Here is a 12,969-nt window from a genome sequence, read left to right on the forward strand (position 1 = left end):
GGAATATGCCGAAAATGTGTAATGCTTTTGTGTAATCTACTGCACCACAATTTAAGGGGGAAATAAATTATTTAAGTTAAGAAAATTTAATTTAGTTGAGCGTATGCCCCTCATCTTGACAGTTGATTACTTGGGGTTCTTGAGTTTCAGAAATTTTGCACCAAAACACCCAAGAATTAAGAACCAGATTTTTTTTTCAGTACGCAGCCGCACCTTTGTAAATCTAGCCCCTTGGATGTGAATTTTAGCTCCATTTTGGGTGCGATTTAGCCCGTTTTTCTCTCGTGCTGTTGGCAACACTGCCCGAAGTTAACTCCAAAGAGCAGCTGATGACTCTTCTATTTTAAGGTGACATAGGGAAAAAATACGGTTAATCTGAAGATTTGTCCAAGTAATGGCTTATATGTGGTGATCTTTTAGAATTCATCACACAGAAGAGACGAGAAAGTTCATAGGTTGGTCATATTGTTAAATTATATTTTTACAACCAACTCTAACTCTTGTCTTGATTATATTTAATCAATGTGATACGATTTTATGATGAAATCGTAATAAAACAAAAGGAACTTGGGCCCAAATAACGTCCCTAAATTCTTTCGTACTTTCACCAAGATTCAGCATTACTGTAACAATCATTTCCACAATTCTGCAATACTTCGTCTTTCTGCTATGAAAATGAAAAAATCATTAAACATTCGGAACCGTTACCAAATTCCCTCTCACCCTCTTCTTCTGTATTCAGTTGTTCAATTAGTGAGTATGCAAAATATTACGAAAATCGGGGAGGGGTCCGGTATTGTAAATTCGTATTATTTTTTAAAGTACAGTTACATGCAAAAGAAGAAGACATTTCTTACTAATTATGCCTTGAGCCAGGCAAGTTGTCGGGGGGGACGGTTTCTAATATGATGTTTTGGTAAGGTTGGGATGCCTAGAGATGGAAAATATGTGATAGCATGTCATAACTTTTGGGCTTCTGTGTGTTGATCACTCCACTCCCCAGATAACCTTGATGTAAATTGAGTTTGAATATTTATTCTTTTACTCTTAGAAATGACAATTACACTAATTTTGATCTAAATTAATAATAATGATGATGATAATTAACGGTACTATTATCGTATGGGTGAAACACCTACGAATCATATATTTCGGACTTCTTTACATTGCTAACGTGTTGCGGAACATTTCTTAAGGCGAAATAATGCATTTCTAACTAAGATAATGTTTATTTTCTCTATTTACGAGTACTTACTGTTACTTGTTGTTTCGAATCTGTAACACATTATGGCCGTGATAGCATACTGGTTTAGGGGGCGTTCTGAGAGTGTTTTGTCGATTTATGCAGTGGTGCAACCTCGTTCACCGGAAAATATCTACTTTCGTGCCCCTATTTGAAATTATGCTAATACGTCGCATTTACGTGTAGAAATTGTGAAGTAACCTTGCGATTTACCACGTTCATTGTACATAAACAGCAATTCGGAACCATCTTCCTTTCGCAATTCGGAACCATCTTTGTTTCGCAATTCGTTAATGCTCTTCCTTTACGCACAACACTTTTGCAACCTTGAACATTGACGTCAGACGAGGAATGCCTACGTGGTTAGGTTAGGCCTGTTAGGTTAGGATCCATTAGCATAAATACAAAGAAAAAATAATATTTTCGCTATACCTGCCGCAAAATTAGTTTGGTATTGACGCTTGGGAAGCACGTGTTGAAATCGGGTCTACGGCACTGCGGGAGGGTGGGTTGCTGGCATGCGAGCCAATCAAAATCTTCCCAGTGCTTCACCCAAGCCCTGGTTACCTAGCAACAGAAAACGTTTATCTCGGTGTTGCCGCTTGTCGGGCGATTCTTCCTGCGATCAGATTTCATGTTGTTGGGAGAGGACGTGTTGTTTGTTTGTTGCGTTGCTGTGATATTTTAACCGGTCCGTTGTTTTGTGTTTATTGAATTTAGAGCATTCTTTGTTGTATATAGCGTGTTGTTTTAGTTGTTATTTTTTGTACATAATTTTCTGTGTTCTTGAGTGTGTCGTGAGCTTGTGTGAAGAACGTCAAGCACAGGAGGCAATACTCGAGATGACAATGTACCAAAGAGGCCATGCACTAAAAGGAAAAGGAATTCTTCTCAAAGGACAAACGCGGGAGATGGTTTGTTCTGAGCGCAAATAATTTGAGCAAGAGAAAAACAATGGGGGTCCAATCATTTCTGTAAATAAAGTTCTGGACAGGACTGCTGCTGCTTTCGGCCTGTCTAAGAACACTATTGTTACCATAGGGAAAGAAAAATATAATGTGGTAGAAATAAATAAATAAATAAATGCGAGGCTTCAAAATTGGAAACCCCAGGAAAGAAGAGGAATATCAATAAACGCGTGACAAATTTAGATACCTTTCAGCAACTCTTATTATAGGAGGAAAGATTATCCCACTGTTGGGAAACTGCGAGTTTCGTTGAAAGATTCGGCATTTTTTCAAGGTGGGGAAACATCTTTAAGGACAGTCATAAAATATCTGGGATTCTCATACAAAAAAAAATAATGGACGCAAAATAAAGTAAAGTATGTAGGCATATGGGGATGTGGAGGTAAAGCTCCACACATTCTGGACCTCGACCTAGGCCATATTATGGAGGTGATGTGGTTCACCAACCGCCTTTACCGCAGGTTTGCCCCAGGTACTCACTTGGGCTGAGTCGACCCCGGAGCCGCTCGGGATATTTGAAAAAGTTCCACAAACCACCGCGGGTCTCACACGTGAAAGTCAGACGCCCCACCAACTCAGTTGCGATATAATTGAAAGACGGGCAGACTTTAACGGGGACTTCGGAAAGAAATGATTATTGAAAGTGTATATACAGAATGGATTGAAAAGGTAACCTGTAAACAATGCTCGTTTCGTTAATTCGTTCATGTTGTAAGGGAGATGGAAATGAAGAGAGAAAACAATAACACATTCATCATTGTTGTCATCATTGTTATTTCGTTTTCCTCGAAAAACAATAACACATTTCATCATTGTTCCTTTTCATAACACGTTTTCCTCGACACAGCGTCAGACGGCTGCCCTGCGTACCGTACCGTACCGCATGATATGGCAACACCGTGACGCGTGTTCCTTCAGCTCTCAATACCAAACTAATTTTGCGGCAGGTATAAGAGACGCGTTACCTTTGTATTGCCTAACATGAAAAAGGTCTCTCCTGTGACGTCAGAACACAATGTTGCTAGGGTGTTGTGCGATAAGTGATACCCATTCGGGTCGGAACCATCTTTCTTTCGTAATTTGTTAATGCTCTTCCTTTACGCACAACCATCTTGCAACCTTGAATATTGACGTCAGACGAGGAATGCCTACGTGGTTAGGTTAGGCCTGTTAGGTTAGGTTCCATTAGCATAAATACAAAGAAAAAAATAATATTTTCGCTAATAGACGCGTTACCTTTGTATTGCCTAACATGAAAGAAAATTTCCTGTGACGTCAGAACACAATGTTGCTACAGTCTTGTGCGATAAGTGACACCCCATTCGGGTCGGAACCATATTTCTTTTGTAATTCTCTTCCTTCCAACCTTGAATATTGACGTCAGACGTCATACGTGAGACGAGGAATGCCTACGTGGTTAGGTTAGGCCTGTTAGGTTAGGTTCCATTAGCATAAATACAAAGAAAAAATAATATTTTCGCTAAGAGACGCGTTACCTTTGTATTGCCTAACATGAAAAAGGTCTCTCCTGTGACGTCAGAACACAATGTTGCTAGAGTGTTGTGCGATAAGTGACACCCATTCGGGTCGGAACCTAATTCTCTTCCTTTACGCACAACAATCTTGCAACCTTGAATATTGACGTCAGACGAGGAATGCCTACGTGGTTAGGTTAGGCCTGTTAGGTTAGGTTCCATTAGCATAAATACAAAGAAAAATTGTAAAAACAGCTCTCTCCTGTGACGTCGGAACACAATGTTGCTACAATGTTGTGCGATAAGTGACACCCATTCGGGAAAAATGGCTTGTTCCGAACTCGACAGGTGGTTCTAGTGAAAACACGGCGAGGCTGAAACACTGGCTACGGGGTTGCATCGCCTTAACACACGGAACATTGCACTCTCATGCAAAAAGCAAATGGCGGGAGCAGAAACAGCGTGTCGGACAGAGATTTTCGCAGAAAACAACACGCATTCACATTAAAATGGATCAAATCTACATTCAGGAACTTCCAAAACGCTCAAGAAAATGATTTCCGTAAGTACTTTCTCCTGTAAATTTGAAGGAAATTTGAAGGAATCCGTTTCACCCATACGATAATGTTACCATGATGTTAAATACCATCCAACTTGTCAAATAAATTATTAACATATTCACATATTTTAATTAATGTTATTATTATAATGTTAATTAGGTAACATTATCGTATGGGTGAAACGGATTCCTTCAAATTTCCTTCAAATTTACAGGAGAAAGTACTTACGGAAATCATTTTCTTGAGCGTTTTGGAAGTTCCTGAATGTAGATTTGATCCATTTTAATGTGATAATAGTACCAACATCATCACTGGAGTCAGTTGGCTATTTGCCCATCATTAATGCCAATATCTCTGAATTAACAACTGAAGTGCGCAGCTGTGAGAATTACAGTAGCAGTCCAAGGACAGTGTAAGACTTCATTGAGGAATGTGGGCAACTGGTACAATGCCTCTAAATCGTGATTTAGCTGAATCAATGGCGTGGAGAGCCATAGGAAGGATGGAAGCTGGACAGACAACCAGATGTATCTGTAGCCCTTGGAGTGTCTCAAAATGCCATTTCTCGCCTGTAGATTCGGTTACAAACAACAAGAAATGTGCGACGAAGGCAAGGTTAAGGCCTTCCGTGATCAACTCTTGTTAACAACCGATTTGAACAGACGACAGAATGCAACAAACCTATAACATGCCATTCTCACAGCAATAGGGCGCAGATGTCATCTCAAACTGTGCAATTTCCTTCTTAAAGATGGCCTCTATGCATATATACTCATGGTGTGTGTTCCACCACCGTACAGCTTTAAATCCATAGAAACTTGGCTGAGGAACATCACAATTGGGGCCACAACGAATGGGGTTGAGCGATGTTCTCCAATGAGTCGTGATTTAGTTCTAGCCTTACAAGAGACGTGCCTAATCTGAAGGGAATGTGGAACATGCTATAACCCTGTTTTTGTTCAGGAAACATTCTAAAATGGAGGTGGTGGAATGATTTTGTGGGTTGGAATCAAAATTGTGGGACGTACGGACCTACACGTCATCCAAAATGGCAGTTTGACAACCCTTAGATATGGAGACGAGAACCTCAGACCTCTTGCCATGCCATGCGCAGATGCAATAGGTGATCGTTTCGTTTTCATTGGCGATAATGCTCGTCCTCTCAGAGTTCTGTTAGTGCACAACATGCCAGAGGACGAGGGAATACTGAGTATGGAGTGGCAACCATGAATACTGGTCTTAAATCCCATAGAGAATTTCTGGGATGCACTTGACAGACGTATTCTATGTAGGATGGAACCTCCCTCAACTCTTCCAGAGCTGAAATTGCTCAAAGTGAAGAGTGGCGAGGAATCCTCCAAGCTCTTGTCGAGTCCATGCCACACAGATGTGCAGCGATGTCGGCCGTTCGAGATCACCCACCATACTAGGGGTGAGTTTCTGCTGTGACTATGTCCGTCTCTGAGCTGTTCTATTGGTACACACTTTGTTCTATAGTGACGCACATCATGTGAGCATTGGTTCAAGCGACTGTAGGATCTTTCTGTTACCTGTATTAATCCATACTCTACTGTATCTGTTCTCTGAATATTCTTTCAGTTGCATAAACGTCGGCTGTACATGGTTTTCGTCTAGTTCTTTCTGTTCCTCTATTGATCCAAGAAAATGGCAGTGGATAGTTATGTAGTTATGGCATGTAAATTATCAGACAAAACACTATTTGGTCGAATTATTGTGACAGCACAGAATCGGAATCTTCAAATGGGCTTTATCTTAGAACCATTACCATGGGCTTCAGAGACATACTTGCAGAAAAATGTTATTTCCCCTGAGGAAATATCTGGAAATTCAGCCATGGCGATTGATGGTATGGCTCTTATTCAGAGAGTAAAAGAAGTGGAGTCAAATTTTGGTGAGGTCTATCTGCCTTGTCAATTGCTTTCCAGAAGGAAATACTAGTCCAACAATCGATGTCTGTTTGATACGTACAATGAGACGTCTATGAAGAACACCGAAGGGATAATCAAATGGGAAGAACTCGGCCATCAGTCACAGAGCATCTCATCTTCCCAGATTGTCAGAAAGTGATGGAAATTCTTAAGTCACGTAATGAATAAAACAACTCTAATTGCATTTCGTGTTAACAAATGTAGGAAACCAGAGCATTTTGCAAATCTTTTGAATAAAACACTTCGCGAACTATGGAGATAAATGATGCAACACCACATCTGAAGGGAGCCCCAAAGTGCTCAATCTCAACAGTAAACCTGAAGAAGAGATGTTAATTTGTTGGTGAATTTTGCCGCTGCTAATGAGGATTATGAAGCGGTAATGAGAGGCTCAGATGACACAGATGCAGTAGCGGCTTGTGGTCTGGCTCTATGGGTGTGCACTTCACCCCTGTGAAATACACCTGTTTTTGCATACATAATGAAGCTTAATATATTGGCTACCAAGTTTTGATCACCTTTCACTGAAAATAGGGCTATGACAGAGTTATACGTATTTCATGATTTTTTAACACAATTTTTTTTTACAAATTTCAAATATTTCGGAAATTATCCAGCCAACCACGAGAAGAGCGATGTTATTGTGCAGTATGTAATTGAAGACTAAAATTGGTAAACGCTGTAAGTTCCACAATAATTCAAACACTGTTTTCCACGTTAAACTGTGCAATGTGCCATGCTTTATAATGTAGTAAACATGAAATGTGGCTGGTAGCCCTCTTAAGTAGTTCAAAGGACGTGTAAAGAGGTCACTAGTGTTAACGTTCTTACGGGCTGATGTGCTGAACGATGCGATTTCCCAACACTTTCACTTTTGGCACTTACAACGTTTACCACTTTTAGTCCTCAATTCAGCATTCGATAACCTGACAAAATCACTCAAAACATAGAAATACCGAACCAGAATATCAATACTATTGTCCATTTGCAAAATATTTCGTAAAAACTTTCTCCCCGGCTCTGCTGATATTAATGAACAAAGAGAATATTGACATTGGCATACACCAAAGAAGCCGATCCAACTACCACATGGAGGAAATCAGTTGTAATCTATCTAGCTGTTGTTTATTTCTAATGACAGACTGATCAAACCAAGAAAATCAAGAGAATAATAAATGTTATAGCAAATAACATTACTCACTAAAGTTCACACTGCCCTGCTTCGTAATCGTACTTCAGAATTTTCCTTCTCTTTCGCCGTATCCATATATCACTGCAGTTGCTACAGGCTTTGTAGCTAACTTCCTCCAAAAATTCAATAACGTTAAGTCTGCTTTCGCTATGTACACTTTCCCTATTCATCATGAAATCAAACACTTTGCACTGAAACAGGGACGACCTTTTGACAATGCAAAACAGCTGACTATTTGATGCACGCTCCCTCCCGTGGGTTGATAATTCAGCTACTGGGCCACATAGGCTGTTTATTCTGACCAATATGCACAAAGCAAAGGCATTCTTAAAACACCTGTTTTGGTTTCAGTTGCCCTTTCCTCCGTTTCTTCCCCTGTTATGCTCGGGACAATATACCATCAAAATTTCCCTTTCATAAAAAAAAATCCCTCAATTTGCGATGATGTATGGGTTGCATCGACTGCATCGCACGATCTCCAATGGAATGTGTTTGCAACAATACATTCGCTCTCACACAGATTGCTTTGTTCCCAGCCTTCCTAAATTGATGCAACCTCCCCTCACACGGTACTCAAGCCAAAACACCCAATCAGCATCCTCTACGTGACTGCTGCACCAGCATCATAGTGAGCGAAACTAGCATTGTGTTCCAGCCCCGATCGCGACCTGGTCAACGCGGTTTGATATCACGGATCGCAGACTTCTCCACCATCTCTCTTGGTGGAGCGGCGTGGGAACACTTGATGTTTCGAAGGAGATAGAGTTCAGTAAATAAGTATAATAATAATGATTTGCATTACAGATTGATTTGGGTGTGCACGTGCGAATAGGCAGAAGCTGCTACTGCACAGATGTGCGTATTGTGTGTTTGAGATTCCATGAAAGAATCATGGTTAAATTCTTTCTAAAATATAGTACTAAAATACTCATGTGGGTTCTTGACATTAAGAAAATAGCTTCAATTCTTATTAGAAATGTTTGTGGAGATATGATAAGTCTCCATGTGCATTTGCGGAAAAGGAAAAGTAAGTGCATTCTTCCTGCCAACAGACAAACACAGGAAATATTTTTGCACCCTGGGAGATGAATGGGATCTAAATGAAATAGTAATGGGCAAGCTGTAGTTCTCGTGCTTACTCTATGATCCAAAATCTTCCATACATTGTGTGAATGACATACATGTCGTCTATTCTGTGTAAAGAAGGGTGAGATAGACATTTATCAACTTGCAAGAAACATGCTTAATGTGCGATTATCAATTTGATATAAGCAAGAGATTTTTTCTGAATGATCCACGTATACCTAGACCAAGTGAGAGATGGTGGACTTTAAATATATATATATTTACAATGGAGAAAGGAGCTGGTAATGGATTGGATGGAATGGCAGCTAGCATCTTAAACTCTGTTAGATCTACTAGCTTGCAACTCTATTAGAAACTGTCTCCCCGGTGATGCAGTGGTAGCATCACCACCTTGTAATGAAGGGGACTCAGGTTCGATACTCGGTAGACACACACAGTGGTTCGGATCCCACTTTAAAGTGTAGGTCCAGTCCCAATTAGGCTTACTGTGCATAAAGTGGACTTGAAACACCAAATCAATCAACCAACCAATCCATTAGAAACTACAAACTGCCAACGTGTGTCTGTCAAAATAGCATCAGGTGCACTGACAAGTGCTGGCTACTCACATGTATAATCAATGAGTGATGACACCTACTCAGAAGATGAAGATGATGAATGTAAAAAATAAATCTTTTTTATGTTAAATCATAACATAGATGCATATTTAAGATTTAGCCACTATTATTATTGAAAATTGTAAGTAAAACTTATACATTTAATCTATGTCAGTATATAAGCAATATAATAATGTATTCATTTTGTACATATTTCAGATACGTGTATTGGTCCACCAATGCTGGTAACTGCTAAAAATGAGTCAAAAGACCCGAGTTATTGAGCTCTATAAGAAGGTATGCTAGTTTTTTTCTGTGAATAATTTCCAATGTACATATTTGTGTCTGGCATAGGAGAGCCCTCCTCTAGTTTTTGAGAAATTTTTGTCTGAGTTTCGTTTGAGTTGTACAGTAAGAGAAAAGAATTTAGGAGAAAGTCGTTTGTGAGAAATTATGTTTCAAAAAGTAGGTTATCTGTAGTGTTTATCAAACATAACAATCTTAACATACTCAAAACATATAAATAGTAACACTGTAAGAATCAGTGGCGGTACGTCCATGGAACAGAGGGAACAGGCTGTTCCCTCCTACTTATCGTGCTTTTGAGCTATTTAAATTATTTATATTAACATAATAAGAACACTTCTTTCTCCCGAAATCAACGTTTCCAAAAGTAACGCTGAAGAAAATCTTTCACCGTGGCTGGACGTTTGTTTACGTCACCTACCTCCAACACATCATGGTTCTCACCCTCTACTGTCTGACACCGAGTATTTCCGACCACGCGCGAAGGTAAACGCATAAAAATTAAACTGGTCCAGTCTCTTGTATTTCCCATTGTTGACTATTGCGACATTGCTTTCTTGGATGTCAATCACGAGCAAGCTAAACGACTGCAGCGAATTCAAAATGTCTGCATTCGTTTCGTTTTCGACCCGAAGGTCGAGTGGCTTAAATTAAGCGATAAACGTAATTTTCATAAGTTAATTTTACTGTACAAAATCCTTCAAATAAAAGACCCGCAATATCTCTATAACCGATTTCAACATCTTTCCGACTTTCACAGCCACAACACCAGATCGCGCGAAAGGTCTCTGCTGTCCATTCCACTCCACAAATCCAACTTTTATGCAAATTCTTTTACTGTTACCTCAGCAGGCCTTTGGAACAAGTTGCCACCTGAAATTCATGTCTTTTCCTCAATTGTGACGTTCAAAAAATTGTTAAAGTTACACATATTATACAATGAAAATTAAATGTTTGATTTCCCTATTAATATGGCGGGTGCAGAGAATGATAGAAGGACGTAAGGCACTAAAATGAATTAGAGTAATAGTTAAGATGAATTATCATCAAAGTATACCGTATTGGACTGTGTTTTAAGTATGTGTAATATTGGACTGTGCTTAAGTAAGTGTAGTGTTATGTATTTGCTTGTACGTGTGTAAGGGCAAAGATATGTATGTGTGTGTGTGAGTGTGTGTGTCCGTATCTATAGGTTAGATTACCTTTCTTATATGTAATTTCTCTTTGTATTTTTTATTTCTCTGTAATTTTTTATATATTTTTTTTCTTCCTTTTTTTTTCAAAATTTTAATTATTTCATATTCAATTTTTTTGTAAACATGGTCAAGTGGAAGAAAAGGCTCCACAGCCTTAACTTCGCCATGTAAAAGAAGACGAAATAAATAAATAAATAAACGATCCCCACGGCACCACGGAAGCTGAACACACTAGCTGTTCCCTCAGAGAGATATTGCGGATTTGCTTTTCTTCCAGTTTTTGCTATGTGCTGAAGTTTAATCGCATCACAAGTGATACTTTTGAGTGTAGAAAGTCTATAACTTCCTAATCTAGTTGAGAACTTGCGTCTGCCATTCATAAAGAACTAAAAAAATCTTCTGCAGTCTAAGCGTCTGCTAAATGCTTTGGCTAAACGCTGGGAAATAGCTTCCGAGGGAACAGCTCACATCCACCTGTTCCACCAGCCCCAAGACCAAAGTTTCAAGGCACGCAGCGGCAGGACAAGAAAGTAAATGTTGCGAGTGTTGTATGATCGACCGGCTGAGGGCCTTTAGTTCATTGAACTTTGCAGAAAATACAACAAACCAACACACATCCTAACTGAATTAAAAACTAGAACGAAATCATACACAAGGTATTTTCAAACGAGTTACTAAAACTCTGTAAAATGATTAACTGGATATTCTTCCAGTGGCAAATAATATTGTTGTCCTTGTTTAATCCTGAGAAGGGAGTCTGGAACAGGTTGGGTTTCGTCACATTAACAACTTCTATTAATCTAGCAAACGTCATGAAAAAACTCAGCCATCTGTGTGCCATTATTACATTGAGGACGTTTGAATTACAAGAATACTCAACTCTATGAAAAAACGCCAACTTAATCTACGAATAAAGAGATGAAACAGGTTCCGACAAAAAAATTTTTTTTTCTCTGATTACTCATAAATTTATATTATTAAATTTCTCTTTGTTGCGCGTCAACAATTTTATTTTTAATGTTTTCTTTATATTATATTATATTTGCTTTAAAATTATTATTGTCATATAATTTTAACGTGCCTCATGTTTGTCACTTCTGACAATTTGTAATATAAGTATCGTATATTTATTTGGTTCATTTCAATAAGGGTTTGAATTTTACTTGATCTACTGTATTATATTAAGACACCCATGCGGGGGGGGGGGGGAGGCGTAAGTGCAGGTGACCTGTTCCCCTGCCTGATTTATCACCGCACACCACTGGTAAGAATGCAGAAATGTTAATTTGTAATGCTAAGTGCACCAAACCAGACCTACCTAACCTATTCATATAATCATATGCCAATAGGAGCATTACACATTTGGAACTTGAGCTGTTGTATTTTTTTTGTATAAGTTTAGTGCTTTTAAGGTCATATCAAAGGATTTTTGAGTACAGAAGCCTGTATTTAAAGACCTATGACCATAGGAATGGAAACAAGAAAAGCAGTGCTTGTGGTATGCTGTTGCCACTTTATAGTGTTGTAATCCTTCTTACCAGGGATCTGAGTTTGGTTTGATTTGAGTTGGTGTTTTAAGTCCACTTTATGCACAGTAAGGCTAATCGGGACTGGACCTACAGTTTAAAGTGGAATCCGAACCACTTGTGCCTTCACCGGGTATCGAACCCGGGACCCCTACCAGGGATCTGAGGTCACAGGGATGCTTCAATAACACATTTAGCTAGAGCTTAAATATACTTGTGAGTTGAACCTGCTCCGATTAAGAGGAAGGAGATATGGAAGATTGAATTTAAGGTTATTTACGCTTGTTCATACCTGGTAGGCAAATGATGTTCTTGTCCAGATGCTTCTTGCAGACCGAATTGTGACTGATGTCAGGGTTCGATACTGTGACCCTTGAGTCACTATTACGAGCAATCCCGCACGAATGGCTGCAGGTTTATGCAGCCGTAAACTTCGTACGCCGTCGGTTGTAGTTTAGTTCGTTGTAATGTGTACTAGTAAAATAAGAGAAATGAGAGCGAGCTTCAGGGCGAGCTTGCTTTTATAATCTTTTGCTTCGAAAGGTTATTACACCTTTTGAACACGCTGGATCATGTTAGATCCACGTATTTGCCTCTCAGTGAATGCTTCAAGGAAGTTACGGAGTTTGCGCAATCTTGAGATTGCTCGCTGGTCAGACAATTTCAGTGAATAAACAAGCATAAAATAATCTCTTGACGAGGTTTTCTCGTATTTTTAATCACCATATCTCTACAATAGTTTAAACCTCACTTTTTAATGTCTTAATAAGATAACTTGTTTTGACATTTTTTTTTTTGTGGTAGTGGTTAGTGTTCTGTACGTACATTTCCACGTTTTTGTGTAGCTTGCATTGTTTCTGCTATAAAGGTCA

General features: G+C 39.1%; 1 protein-coding gene across 4 annotated transcripts in view; it reads left to right on the forward strand.

Moving 5' to 3' along the window:
- Positions 1 to 302: 302 nt before the first annotated feature.
- osi (electron transfer flavoprotein regulatory factor orsai) overlaps positions 303 to 12,969 on the forward strand; it is a 125,619-nt gene continuing 112,952 nt past the window's right edge. For 2 of the 4 annotated variants that reach the window (XR_014441689.1, XM_083122469.1), the window contains exons 1-2: positions 309 to 455; positions 9,289 to 9,366. Coding sequence is in view for 3 of the 4 variants with exons in the window: in XM_083122469.1 (XP_082978595.1) it covers positions 9,328 to 9,366 (39 nt within the window). In the remaining variant the exon portion in view is untranslated. Of the gene's footprint in view, positions 456 to 4,109; positions 4,249 to 9,288; positions 9,367 to 12,969 lie in introns of those variants that run through there. The other 2 variants (XM_083122470.1, XM_083122471.1) reach the window with 2 other exon arrangements.

The sequence above is a fragment of the Lepisma saccharinum genome, chromosome 5 (assembly GCF_977018435.1).
Source record: "Lepisma saccharinum chromosome 5, izLepSacc3.1, whole genome shotgun sequence".
Classification (NCBI taxonomy): domain Eukaryota; kingdom Metazoa; phylum Arthropoda; class Insecta; order Zygentoma; family Lepismatidae; genus Lepisma; species Lepisma saccharinum.